This window comes from Kryptolebias marmoratus, linkage group LG17 (assembly GCF_001649575.2).
Source record: "Kryptolebias marmoratus isolate JLee-2015 linkage group LG17, ASM164957v2, whole genome shotgun sequence".
NCBI classification, from domain to species: domain Eukaryota; kingdom Metazoa; phylum Chordata; class Actinopteri; order Cyprinodontiformes; family Rivulidae; genus Kryptolebias; species Kryptolebias marmoratus.
Genome location: NC_051446.1, coordinates 611,650 through 626,415, shown reverse-complemented (window position 1 = coordinate 626,415; position 14,766 = coordinate 611,650). Strand labels below are relative to the sequence as shown.

The window sequence follows — 14,766 nt, the reverse complement described above, 5'->3', positions numbered from 1 at the left end:
CGAAATAAACATTTGAAATATATGAGTTTGTATGTAATGTATGAATATAATATACAAGTTTCACTTTTTAAATGGAATTACTGAAATCAATCTACTTTTTCATGATATTCTAATTTTATGACCAGCACCTGTATATTCCTCAACTACCTCCACTTCTTCTCCCATGATGGTAATAGAATTTGATCTGACCCTGTTTCTCCTGAAATCTACAACCATCTTCTTTGTTGTGTTCACATCCAAGATGAGATGATCGTTTCCACACCATGCCACAAAGCAGTCCACCAGATCTCTGTACTCAACTTCTTGTCCATCTTTGATACAATTGTTGGATTGATAGGGCCTTTCCAGACCGCTACCAGTGCCATAGTTATTAATATACCCCCATATCATCAGAAAGACAGGCTGTTAAACTGTGTGCTGGTAACAGGCCCTCTCCGTTTTAAACATTGCATCTGTGGTTTCCAAAGAAATCTTAATTTAAATTTTAATTAGTCACCAAAAACTGAATCAGACTGGTTTTTAATGCAGTTCTGCCTGAGGGCTTGAAACTTATGAGCATCCAGTATTGACTTTCAGATTTCTCCAGATTCTTGAAATCTTTTGATATTATGAACTGTAGAGGATGGGATATTCAAAGGTTTCCTATTTTTGTGCTGAGGAACATTGTTTCGAAATTGTACCCGTTATAATACAACTGCAAGAACTGTTTCTAAATCATGGTAGAACTGTACCTGGCTAAACTCAGCCTTATTGACTTTATTATGTCTAGAGAATGGCCATCATCAATTACTTGACCCATCCAGCAATAAAATGCCTATTTAGCACTGAGTACAGTGCTTCTATAACAATTTTTTAACATATGTTTGAATTGAGAACACATTTTCCTGATCAGTCATTACCCTATCCTTAAGATGAAGCCAATGCAGCTTTAGTCCAGCATTTAGTCCTTTAATCCTGCAGCCATTTGTCTACTGTTTCCTGATTGCTTTTGGACAGATAAAAATGTGTACAACCTGTGGTTCTATTTACATCTTTAGTTGAATGCCTATTGTCCTGCTAAAGTTCACTTTGCTTACATGATTTGGGGTCCTAAAAGTTGCAGCACTAGGTAAAAAATAAATAACCTGACTGCATGACCTGACAGTAGGCAGATCTATTGGTGAGCGGGATTCATGAGGGAGTCTCCAGAATGTCTAGTGATTTCTGTGGTGTTCTCAACTTTCTCTCATGAATTTCAAAGATGCACAGCACTGTCACTTAAGTTTTGAATATGTTCAAAAGATTTGTGCTACAGCTTTCCTCTGAAAATAATCACAAACTCATTGTAGTCATCTCCAACCCATTGCAAGAGTGCTACAGCGGTATTTTATTAGCTGCACAGAAGCTCTCCCTATGACAGAAAACATCTGAGACAAATATTCTGGGCTAAAAACCACACTGATGATAAATAATAATTATTGAAAAACTGCTCCAAATCTGCCTATCTTCATCTCAAAAATGTTCCCCAGCAGATTAAATGATAAATGTGGGGGTCGAGCCAATGTGGGTATGATGTATGCAATAAAATGATGTGCAAGGCCAAGAAATTGGCTGATTGGAATGCAGCCACACGGTTCGCTGGTCACTTGGTCACAAACACTAAGTTGAATGAGACTGCAATGAAAAATTCACATTTTTTCATTTTTCCCACAATTTTGGAAGATTTTTTTTTCACCAGCTACTCTCCCAACAGTTACAGCAATACCATTTGCTGTGACCTACATATTAACAGACTCCTCGATGTTCTGCATTTTACAGTTTGACATTTTTAATGTCCAGTTCTACAATTCTGTTTGCATTTTGCACATGACAGAAATTGTACGGCCCTCTGATCTTAAGTCTCATCTTCTATGGGGTCCTGCAGCCTAGATTCATCTGACTATTCTGGCCACATTTATTTCTACCAAATGAGCACAAAAGCTTTTTTTTCTTGTTGTTTTAGTCATCTTCCCAAAGCTTCCTGTCATTTCACATTAAAGAACTTCCAAGCTAGAAATGCTTGATCTCCATGCAGTCTTTTCTGACATCAGTTTGGTTTTGATTCAGTTGGTCAGATTGCCAGAGTCAGATAGTTTATCAGCTCTCATCATTCCAAAAGCTGAGCAAATTGAAGTTGTTTTTTAATGTTTTGCTTTTGTACATTCTTGTTCTCCTTGTGAACACCAACAGAGACATGTCACCGACCTGTTCCTGAGTCTGAGCTGAAGTTCCCCCATGTTGTGATGTTCCATAAGAGCAGTCATTGCTGCTGCATAAAAAACTGGATTGTGAGGACAAACGGGAACACAGAAGCAAAGTTTTTGAACATACTCACCTTCTACAGGTGATGTCCTGAGTCTGAGACACAGTCCGTTAACATCTCCATAACATTCCTGGATCCTGGTGATCGCCTCCTCTCCTCTCAGCTCCATGAGTGAGCACAGATCCTGCGGGGAGCAGCTGAACTCCGCCTCATGGTTGGCTTCACCACGGCGTCCAAGTTTGGTGCCTCGAAAAGAGTTTTTGGCCATGTTTCCTTTGCGGGGAGCTCGATGGGGGCCTTCCTAAAAGATGTGGACTCAGTGGCAGGCCTGAGGTGCAGGTGGTTCCTGACAAGGACTGCGTGTCTGTTTAGAGAATAATAAATGGTTAATCAGAGCTAGAAAAGAAATCAGTCACCATGGGTAAATCTTGAAGCATAAACAGGACGAGACAGTGACATTTTTACACTTTATCATTAGCCATCACTGAAAAGCTGGAAATCATGTAATTGCCTGTGTGTGTGTGTGTGTTTGTCTGCTTGTTGGCAAAGTATCTAATGAAGCTCTCAGAAAGTAATCACTGTGCGTACATTAACAGCTGATTCACTTTGGAGTCAAATGGATTCAAGATGGCCTCTACAACTAGTCCCAGGTTGTTCCTGAGATCTGTTGGAGCCACTGTTCCAGTTTGGGGATCACAGCCCAAAGTGTTCTGATGACCCATGACTTTCCATAGTGTCTCTATTTCCTCTTTTAGCCCTTGAGCGAGAGTCATAGAAATGATGTCTGGACATTCCCTGGAATAACAAGGTCAGATGTTGGGATACACACACATTATATATACACACTATATTGCCAAAAGTATTTGCTCGTTTCACTTCACACAACTTGAGTGACATCCCATTCTAATGGCTTCAAATCTTCTGGAAAGGCTTTCCAGAAGGTTTAGGTGTGTGTTTTGGGGAATTTTTGACCATTCAAAAATTCCCCAGAGTGTTCTCTGTGCACAATGCACCTCAGCATTTACTGAGCCCACTCTGTGATTTTACATGGCCTACCACTTCATGGCCGAGTTGCTGTTGTTTCCAATCACTTCCACTTTGTTATAATACCACTAACAGTTGACTGTAGAACATTTAGTTGCAAGAAAATTTCAAGACTGGACTTGTTGTACAGGTGGCATCCTATCACGGTACCACGCTGGAATTCACTGAGCTCCTGAGAGCGACCCATTCTTTGACAAATCTTTGTAGAAGCAGTCTGCATGCCTAGGTACTTGATCTTTTACACCTGTGTCCATGGAAAGGATTGGAACGCCTGAATTCAGTGATTTGGATGGGTGAATAAATACTTTTGGCATTATAGTGTATAGCTAAGCTGAAAACAGTGCAAAGCCATATAAAAGCTAAATTTAGCAAAATGTTATCTGAAAGCAGCAAAAGGTTAGCTAAAAGTAGCAAAAGGCGAGTTAAAAGTTATAAGTACCAAAAGACTAGCTAAAAATATTAAAAGGCTAGCTAAAAGCTGAAAGTATCTAAAAACTAGATTAAAGCTAAAACTGACAAAAGGCTAGCAAAATACTAAAAGTAACAAAATGCTAGCTAAAAGCAGCCAAAGCCTAGCTTTAATAAAAGTGGCAAAAGGGTAGCTGAAAGCTAAAAATAGCAATGAATTTCTGTAGGGAAAACCTTTGTAAATAAAGTTAAATGATTTGAAAATATAATAGAAATTAAATTTTATAAAATGTTTTATCTTTATTTTATTGGTCAGGTAGATTTTGTGGCTTGATGCATATTTAGTTAGTAGAAAGATGGGAAAAAATTCTCTTTCAATTGTAAAGATTGCAGACCCCTGATCTAAACTTCAATTTTCTAAATAAATAAATGAGTGTACATGTACAGAGTCTCTGTGTGTGTGGGTGTGTGTGTGTGGGTGTGTGTGGGGGGGGGTGTACACTGCAGGTTGTGACCTCAGTGCCTTCAGCTGCAGTCTCTGTCAATCAGTCAAGCTTAATCTGAGTGAGGGAGAAGGAGCCTGTCCAAAGCAGAAGGAGAGGAGGGAAAAGATCCATGGAGGATGCAACAGGGTCTTCTCTGTCATTTTAGTAACTAAAGCTTTGATGTTCCGTCTGCACAGATTTTACATTTTTAATAGGTCAGATTTTACAACATAAAACCCTGAGAATAAATCTTCATCCTGAAGAGTGGTGATCAATGAGTAACAGTCCATCAAAAAACCTGTTTCTTTATTTCTAGCCTGAGAAGAATAAGGTTGTACTCACAGAAACTTCCCCCATGGCCTTCTGTTAGCAGCAGCAGGTATTAGTCTGATTACTCTGACGACAGTCCCAGCTCCAGAAGCAGCCCATAACCCAGCCAGAGCGCTTCAACCGTCTCTTCTTCTCTGCACAATGACTTGCCCCAAAGAGTGAGTTTTACCTCCAAAACTGTGGAGAAATTTAGATTGACCTCCGGTGAGCTGGCAGGCTCAAGCAGCGCTCCATTGGAAGGGAAAAAAGAAAAAAAGCAGAGCTGGCTAAATGATTATCTGAGGAAAGCCTTGCTTAATCTAATTAGACAATCTGTGGCTTCGGTGAGCGCCAGACAGGCTGCTGCTGCTGAGGGACCGATATCACATCCTCTGTTCACCAGGTCTGCTGAGGCTCCTGCAGCTGGGACCAGGACAAAGACACCTGCAACAGCAGACTCGGAACCAGCTGAAGGGAACTGGTGCTGAAGGTTCTGTTCTCTGAGGCAGATGTCACAGCTTTACTGGTTCTCCTTTCATTTGGTAACTCACCCCCACCCTCCCCCCACTCACCCTGAAAAACACCCATGCAAACTGACGTCAGGTGGCACACACACACATGCACAGGTGGATTACAGCACAGAGACACAGGAGGATTAACTGTACACACACACACAGTGGTATTACTCTTTCACATTTGTGTTTTTGTGTCCTCTGAACTTTTATCACCAGTGACAATGAACACGTTCACAAAATCAGCCAAGCACTGATCACCCTCATTAACGCCAATCGCTGACAAGGAGAAAGGGAAATCATGGTTTTCTCTGTGTCTGTGTGTGCGTTCCTTAATCTGTACCCTTAACAAAATATGTCATGACCCACTAGAAAGATTTAATGAAACTCATCACTGAGTTGACGTCTACAACTATCTTAGCTTTTGAAATAAAGTTGCTTCAAGGTGGTCGCCACAACAAAATGATCTTAGCAAACATAAAAATGGCTATAATTCAGTCAGTTTTACAGATTTTTAGCTAAAATGTTATGTGGTAATAGCTGAGACTCATCCCCAACTTATACTCTGAGCACTAAGTGATTGTGCAACGTCAGTGTTTAAAACTTTGGCATTACCTATTGGAATCAACTCTGTTAACAAAATATCTCATGAATCAATGGACAGATTTTTCTGAAACTTTCAGAGTAATCACTGGGTTGACATCTGCAGCTGAATAACTTTTTGATTCAATCCAATTCAAGATGGCTGCCACAGCCAACTGACATAAGAAAACACAAAAAATAACTAAAACTCAGTGAATTTCAAAGATGTTGAGCTAGAACTTGGTGTGGTAGTAGCTGAGCATCATCACCAACACATACTCTGAGTGCAACACATTGTACAACACCTTTGATTAAAACCTTGGCATAAACCGTTGGAGTCTGTCTGTTAATATCTCAGAAAAATCTGCCTTAGCTTACACAAAAATGTTTATAATTCAGCTGAAATTTGTTGAGGTAGTAGCTGACAGTCTTTCACAATACGTACTCCAAGCACTAATAGATCACATAAGATATTGTAGCATTGCATGAGATTGTGCACTATGTATTTTCAAGGTTTGATCAAAATATCTACAATCCCATCCCTTCCTATCATCAAATGTTTTTTTCTAAAACTGTCGTGAAAGGCAATGGGTGATAAGATAACAGGTGATGACTGTCAGTTACTACCAAACCAAAATTTCAGCTCAGTATCCGTAAACTGACTGTGTTTAACTCATTTTTTATTTTCTAAGGTTAATTAGCTTATCTTGAAGGAGGTTGACTCCAAAAGTGTTTGATCTCTGGCCAGAATGTTGCGGGTCATTTTTAAAACAGTGGTCTTTAAACTGTTTTAACATACGTACAACTGGAAGACCTGTTAGTCACTGAGAAAATGAATGAGCAATAAAAGAAATTAAAAGATTTATTGGATTGATGTTGTTTCACCTCTTCTTCATATTCTGTTCATTTGAGGTCATATTTTAGACTCACATCAAAGGGCCACAAGTTTGCAATCACCAAGTTTCAGCATTGTGAGATAAATTTCACACACACTCAGTTTTAGCTTCACTCTTTCCAAAAAAATTATTTTATTTTTATTTTTTAAAAGGTAAACAACAACTTTCAGATTAAGTGCACTCATTTAACAATTAGTCTGTTCCCTTCACTTGTTTTTGATGTAGCACTCAGTGTATTATTAGATAATTAGCTTTCAATAAACATAAATGGAAACAGAAACATAAAACAGAACAAAATGCCAAGTAAGAAAATCCAATGCAAATGTCAACTTTTAAATTTAACTAATAAACTTGTACAAAGTACAAAGTAATTTTAACAATGTAGGACAGGTGTTACTGACACCTGTGAGTGTGTTTTCTGTCAAGTCTGATTTATCCACATTTATAAAGATTAATAAAGTTCTATTATATTTCTACACACTGTCCACTTGATTGTGGACAAAAGAAAAGTGCTGAAACTGAATAAACTTATAGTTCTATATAATTACTAATTTCTGGAATGTGTAAGTTTGCTTAAGTATTACTGTGGTGTGCAATTTATTACTTTAGCACAGATATGTTTGAAGTTATTAAGTATTTTCTGTATCTGACAGACAAAAGCTGAAAACGTCACATTTTCAATGATTTATGAACTAATGACATAATACATATTACCAATAAAATGTAATGCTACAAACTTTGAAGTGCTGACTCTGATAATTATAACAATTAATGCCAAAACACTGAACCCTTTTTGCTGAGTTTAGGTTTTTTAATCTGATACTGATGGTCTGAAGCCACTCTTGGAATAAGTAAAGAGACTAAAGACGCTCTCGTGCTGGTAGCTCTTAAAATGGCGGCACAAATTCCTCGTCTGGTTAACCTACGTTGCATTCGAATGGTCATTCTAGTGTTTCTCTAGTTCAGGGCTCCTCCCTCTCACATGATGATCACGTGCCTCTGTACAGCTGACTGTGACGTCACTCAGCAACATGGCAGACTGGAATAGAGGTACAATTTGTTTTTGACACGTATTCACTTCTACAGATGGAGCCGTTTGTTATGTCGATGTGTTTATTGGTTATATGTGTCAGAGTATGATGCTAACAGAGATCAGTTTTCTCCTGCTGCGCGTGATTGAAGTTAAATTACCGCGAGCCTGAAACCAGGCGCTAGCTAGCAGCAACATGTAGTTCTCCTAACGCCGAACAGTTTTTTTTTTGTGACCAAAAGTTTTCCTATTTCTGAGCACTGCAGCTGCTGTTTGACATTCGGATAAAGAGTTAAAGTGTTGAGAGTTCATTGCTCCTTGAGAGGACTGAGAGCAGAAGAAAGCACAAGCAATCTGATTTTACTGATTATTTCAGTTTTTCAGCCGCCTTATTCTGAGCGGGATATGTTTATCTGAACCCGTTAACAGAGTATAAACTGAGCCGAGCTGATGGCTCTGTACTGTTAAACACATTCTGTCACAGATCAGGATGGGGACAAGAAAACACACCCTCCTTCAATAAGGGTTTATATGTCTGGGCATATTAGATTTTCTGCTTTTTGTGGGATTATTGTTCAGTTGGATCATTTAGTTTTGGTCCAAGCTTCATATGTCAGACAGGTGGACCACAGAGCAGTTCATGGTCGGCTTGATGACTGAAAGGTGCTCAGGTCCTGTGGCTTCAGAGCAGGCCCAAATCATCATCCCTGCACCACCGTACCTGACAGGTGTTTGTGCTGATATGCTGTGCTTGATTTTTCACCAAACTCGGTTGTGCGTTAAATCCAGTCATCTCCGTTTGGGACTTGTAAGTCCGAGGAAGATTGCTCCAGACTAGTGATGTGAATTACAGCTCTTTTCCACTGTACGGGGGTCTCATGTACAAGGACTTATATGGATTTCTTATTGAAACGTGGCATATGTCTAAATCGAGAAAATGGCGCACATCCAAACAACCTCGATGTATGAAACTGCGTGCACATGGATCCAAGCACTTTTTCTTTGTACGTCTGGATCAACATGGCATAGAGCGCACATGAGACACCTCCCCTGGCACGGCGCCATTTAAATATGTAAATAGACGCAAATATGCCCTGCATGTGTGGTCCTCCTCTCTGCCTTATCAGGAATCATTTACATACGGGAAGAGGAGGAATTTCTCAGGATGTGAAGAGATGCTCCTAAATGAGGTAGTGGTGTGTAAAAAAAATAAATTAAAAAAAAATGCCGTCCTTTGGCATTAGTGCCAAGTGCAAGAGGAGAGATTGTGTGTGCAGCTGCTGTGGTCAGAGCAGCTGCACACCTGCAGAAGTTGTGACTTTCAGGTCAGGGATTCAGACACAGCTGCACTATTTTTATAGACAAATTTCACCACTGGGAACAAAAAAGGATATCTTGATCTTGATTTGGCTCACCAACCACAAAACCCCAGCTCCTTCGGCTATCAAACCCTTCACTCTTAACTTAGTCCTATTTGTGAACAGGCTTTTGGGAGCTGAAAGAGCTCGCTCAGAGCTGTTAGTCCCTTCACTGTTGTTTGTTTAGGTCTTTTCACACCACATTTGTACTGTTATGTGTTAGTCTGAGACCGGGTTTACTGAGTTTTAAAACATGTTAATGAGCAGATGATGTCCCGTCAAAAGTTTTCAAATTGAAAGAGAGGGTGCTTGCTTTTTACCATAAATGTAATGAGAAAATCCATTTAATCAATCCAGTAATATCTTATTAAAAGTTAATGTTTTTTTATATTATGATACAACTCAAACTTCTTACAGGTAAAATGTAATCATTCTTTCATTCATCTGTTGTACATTCAGTGTTACATAATTTAATAAAATATAAATCAGAAATATATGATGAACTCATCCCAAACATAAATGAAGGGATGAAACCTGTAGATTTATTGTTTAAAAGTTGTTCTTTTTGTGATAGGATTAGAAACCCATGAATATTAGTTTCTTTATTTTTTTCAGAAATCTGATCCCACAGGTTTAGTTAGTCGTGTGATAATGCGCGTGGTCCAAAAGATTATGACAGTGTAACCATCATGTGTTATCTGTGTTTGTGTCTTCAGGTCATGGCTCTGTCGACGGCATGCTGGATGCTGAAAACAAACGACTGGCTGACAATTTGGCCACCAAAGTCTCCAGACTGAAATCTGTAATGAAAACTCACACGAATGATCTAGGTTTATCAGTCTGACTAACAATCAAAGGCCTACTGTTCCTTGAAGGAACGCTTATCACCCACCACCTTTTATACTAGAGCTTTGAAGTGAAACCATCCTCTGCTGAGGAGGCTCGGAGTTACATCTGTTTGGGTTAACCCTTGTAAGGGTCATCCCATGGAATAATGTGAGATCTCACGAGATGCATTTGTGATTGATGCATCATCTTTTACTACAAATTTAGCTCAATATTTGTAAAGTTGACTAGGTTGTAGCCATTTTTTGTGGCGTCTAATGTTGAGTAGTTGTGGCAGCCATCTTAAATTTGATTGGCTCCAAAAGGCAAGTAGTTCTAGATGTACATCCAATGATTGGTTTCTGAGGGTTTCATTAGGATCGGTCCATTGGTTCATGAGATATTTTGCCAACAGACGGGGATGACGTCAACAGTAATTGCCAGTGCTTTGAGGAAATATATTGCACAATGTGTAGGTCTCGAAGTATGCGTTGAGCATGACTCAGCTACTACCACACCAAGATTTCGTTTAGGTTCTGTACAATTGACTGAGTTATAGCCATTTTTATGTTTGCTAAGATTGTTTAGTTGTAGAAGCCAACTTGAATAGGATTGATGTAACCAGTTGTAATAGTACATTTAATGATTACTTAGTTTTATTCAAATCTGTCCACTGTAAAAAAATAACAAAAAACAAACTCTTCACATTATTATTTTCTGGCATTGTCTCTTGTTGACTCATGTAATTCTTACTTTACTGCTGTTTGTTCATATATTCATTTTTAACAGATTAGGCTGTAATTAGTAATTTTATGCTTAAAAGAAAGGTCACGTTATACCATGATTGTAGGCGGGGCTTAAAGCCCCACATTCCAGGTGCGCAGACTCTGGTTTCAAAAATAAAACATGGCATAAAACCTTCAAGTCCCAACAATAAGCAAAGGTGGGACTCTTACTCTAGTAGTATAATAAACAGTTGTTGTAATGTTGAAGGTGGTTCTTCTTTATTTCATTAGCTTTGTAATAACTGTTATTTACCCAACAAACAGAGCAGTGTTAGTTAAAGGACCATCATTTACAACTTGTTAGGACTGTTTCAGGTTATTTATTATCACAGGCCAATGTGTTTTTGTTTGTCTTTTTTTTTTTTTTTTAATTTTATTCTTTTAGTAGCATTCAAATAATATGTCATGAAACGGGACAGATTTGAATAAAACTCTCAAAGGAGTCAACCTGATCCAAGATGGTTGCCACAGCAGGGTTTCCCCCAGGAAAGACGCTAAGCCGTTTGCCGGCCGATCACCAGCTGACCGTGATTCAGTAAAAAAAAAAAGATTAAATTTGACAGGAAAGTTGAAAATAAGTTACAAAAATTGGGAGGTGGAAGACTACGTGACGCAACATTGCGCGGGGCCTTCCCGCAGGGGCGGTCACAGCGCAATTGTGTCACTGTTGTTGCGCGCACCTTCGCACGGGGATCAATGCATCAAGTTGATGCAGGTGAAAAAAAAAAACGTGTATAAAAAATGATGTATTTTACAATAAACAAGTGGAGCATAGCCTGGCGTTCCACTAGGCTTATAATACACTGGAGGAAACCCTGCATAGACCTTAGCAACCACATAAAATGGCTAGAGCTCAGTCAGATTTACAGATATTGATCTAAAATTTGGTAGTAGCTGAGAGTCAACCTTAAAGCAAACTCTGAGAGCTAACACATTTCGCGTTATCTCACGAGTTCACACAGAACGTCATTTACAAGGTTTTACCAAAACACTTAACTCTATTTCTTCTCGTTGATGATCTTAGTGTAAAACTTTGGGATGGAAGGCAGAGGGTGATATGCTGCATCTTTAATCTTATTTGTGTCTGTCAAATTTTAAAATGATCTTTAAAAAGGATTGAAGTTTTAGTTGCATTTTAGAGAGCAGCTTGGTAATGAAATGTTTGAACTGCTCTGTTCTGTTTCTGGCAGCTGGCCTATGAGATCGACAGAGAGGCTGACGATCAGAACGACTACTTAGACGGCATGGTGAGGCCTCTTGTGTCTTAACTAACCTTTGATTTCTTTTTTTTTTTTTTTTTTTTTACAATCCTCCCCCCGAAAACTCAAGCACTTGCTTATTTCTCTTATGCATCAAAAATAGGATTAGACATTTAACTGTGACACTAATAAGTGAAACATCAGAATAATCAGAATTTTCTTCTTCCCTTAAAGAGATAATTTAGTCATCTTTAAAGGGATGTTCTGACTAATAGTTATCAATAGTTAGTACCTCGTCAACTGTGACATCAGTCAGGGTGTACAGAGTATGGGGAAAGGAGGCAAAAGTTTTTGCCCAGGCTAAGCTACTGGCGAGCCAAACACGTGCCAGGTTTTATCATTTTTCAGGGTTATGAAACAACTCTTTCTGAAAACAACATACCAGTGGGAAAGAACGCTACATTAGCTGATAATAAATCACAGTTTGTTTAGAACCTAAACAACATTTGTGTTACTATGTGAATGTATGTATACGGAGCATAGATAGGCCATGTATATAGAGATGTTATGCTGGAAGCAGACAGCTCGACACAGTATAGATCTTTCTAAGCAGAAGGATCGCAGCAAGGTGTTTTGATGCCTTACTTCACTGTGCGAAATGTCACGTGACTCGCCAATTGAAGCTTAAATTGAATTCAGGGTCAAATTCTCATAGCACTTAGAATTGGGAACAGTTTTGTATTTTGTAAAGATATTTTTGCATTTCTATCAGTCTGGCAAGAGCATATTTCTATTAAACACAATATGTTATGATGACACTATTGCATTTTAACAGAAGTAATTATTAAAAATGTCTAAAAAAGTCTCTAGAACCTTGTTATATATGAAACCTTGCCCTTTATTGTTACATGCAAATGCAATGTAGAAGGTTGGCCAGCAGATGTCGCCATATTTAACAATCAAATGCTTCAAACACTGAACCATTTCAACAGTTGCTTCATATTGATTCAGTGGTTCAGAAAGCTCCGGTTTCTCCATTGCTACGTGTATCTGCCAATAATTTTGAGGCTGCTAAATGTATCAGTCCACCTGATCAGCACATCTACTCAGTCCAAACGCCTACTGAACTCCCGGTGGACTGATACATTCAGCAGCCTCAGCACACACACATTCATATAGTAACACAACGTTGTTTAGTTGAGGAAAAAACTAAACAAACAGTGTCATGCTAAAGTGTTGAGCTGGGGTGGCCAACCCTGGTCCTCGAGGGCCATTATCCTGCATGTTTTCCTTGTTTCCCTGCTCCAACACACCTGATTCAGTGGTTAAATTACCTCTTCATGTTCTGCAGTGTCCTGTTATAGTCACCCATTGATTCAAATCAGGTATGTTGGAGCAGAGAAACAAGGCACTCAAGGACGTCTGATATAGAGGTTAATTATTAACCAATGTAGCATTCTTTCACCCTATTATGTTGTTTTTAAAAGAACTTTTTAAAAACAAACTGGGATTTGTTTGGCCAGCCATTAGCCTTTTCAACATCACAACAGCTGAATGGAGCGTTTCTGACTTTTCTCATTCAAAACTGAAGCCAAAATGTGAGAGGTTTTTTTTTCGGGGGCTGTCATGTTGTGTTTTTGGAGCCAGAGGTTAGGGGTTTAGACCTGAATCCTTTATACAAGTCCTACCTACACCCCCACCCCAACACACCCAATAGGTTGACACTGTCATTCACAGTGTAACATGTTGAACATGCTGCAGCAAGGTAAGAGCTACGTAAATTAACCAAAAGCTTCACCTGAAAGAAATTATCTGTGGTGTAATTTTATTTTTTTATTAGGAAAACTGCCCATTGGTTTTCACGGAGGTGGTGATTGTCCTTTGTGGCTTCATCTTCTGGCTTCTTGTCCTGTTTCTAGTTATAAGTATCTCAATGATTAGCCGAGCCTGGACAGACTTGCCTTTTTCTCCATACTCTGTGCTCTGACTCTGATGTCACAGCTCATAAGATAATAACTATTAACAACTATTAGACAGAACTTCACTTCAGAGTTAACTGGACTATCCCTCTACCTCTGCCAGGATTCAAACTTCCTGAGTGCGACGGGCCTGTTGAGCGGCAGCGTGAAGCGTTTCTCCACCGTGGTTCGATCTGGCAGAGACAACCGCCGCCTCCTCTGCTACGTCTCCCTGGGAATGGTCCTTGTCTTCTTTCTTCTCTATTACATAGTTTCAAGAATCCAGCACTGACAGTGATGTGAAGCTGAGACTGTAGACTGTAACAATGTATATAAGTTTAAATTGTGTCTGTGGTTCTCAGCTTTTCATTCAGCACCGCAGTGGGAACAAACTGGACATTGAAGGACAGTGTTTAGGTGAACTCATAGTGGTTCTCACTGGTGGAACTTGCTTTGTGAAGGTACCTGAAGTCTTTTGGGGGGATAAAAGGAAGGAATCAACATGCTCATATTTTTGGATCTTCTGGAGAGAATCAACTTTGCCCTGTCCTGCAGCCAGGAAATCCAAATTTGGGTAGAGAGTGGGCAGAGCCTTATCGGCATCCGAGAACAAAGTTCCCCAAAATGTCTCAGCTTCTGACCACGCAACATCCTAAACACCTGAAAGATGTGAGAGATTTGTAACTCTCTTTAAATTAAACACATCAGTTTGTGTCAGACAAAGACAAACTCCTGATTAAATATGGGTCCTATTTAAACAGTACCACTGTCAGGATCTGAAAACACACAACTGACCTGACTGACTGGTTTTGATTGATCTTTGGTGGCAGCAGATTTCTCAAGGTAATGGGTACATTTTATGTCTTCATGTACTTTTTTTTCCTAGTTTGTCAAGAGTTAAAGGAGTATTTGCAGCACAATGTGATGCATTTGTATAAAAAGTATTTACATGTGAGTTTTCTGTTCATTTGCAGTCAAGTCTGTGTTCTGACATTAAACAATAGATCTAGATCATTTTAACCTTGATTTATTTTGAATTTGATCAAGGTAATATTTTTGGATATCAGTTTTCTGCTGATGAGAAAGTAATTTAA

The 14,766-nt window shown here is 39.1% G+C and overlaps 2 protein-coding genes across 2 annotated transcripts in view; one reads left to right on the top strand and one right to left on the bottom strand.

The window, feature by feature from the left end:
- The window catches only part of LOC108228546 (plasma membrane calcium-transporting ATPase 1), a 61,023-nt gene extending 56,033 nt beyond the window's left edge, over positions 1 to 4,990 (bottom strand). The window contains exons 1-2 of the mRNA XM_037980922.1: positions 4,561 to 4,990; positions 2,354 to 2,645 (exon numbers count right to left, since the gene is read on the bottom strand). Of these exons, the coding sequence (XP_037836850.1) occupies positions 2,354 to 2,549 (196 nt within the window). The 5' untranslated portion in view covers positions 2,550 to 2,645; positions 4,561 to 4,990. The remainder of the gene's footprint in view (positions 1 to 2,353; positions 2,646 to 4,560) is intronic.
- Positions 4,991 to 7,458: 2,468 nt separating this feature from the next.
- bet1l (Bet1 golgi vesicular membrane trafficking protein-like) lies at positions 7,459 to 14,761 on the top strand. The gene is made up of 4 exons (XM_017439549.3): positions 7,459 to 7,567; positions 9,622 to 9,707; positions 11,706 to 11,762; positions 13,797 to 14,761. Exons 1-4 carry the CDS (start codon positions 7,549 to 7,551, stop codon positions 13,962 to 13,964), a joined length of 330 nt encoding a protein of 109 aa, XP_017295038.1. The 5' UTR covers positions 7,459 to 7,548; the 3' UTR covers positions 13,965 to 14,761.
- Positions 14,762 to 14,766: the final 5 nt, after the last annotated feature.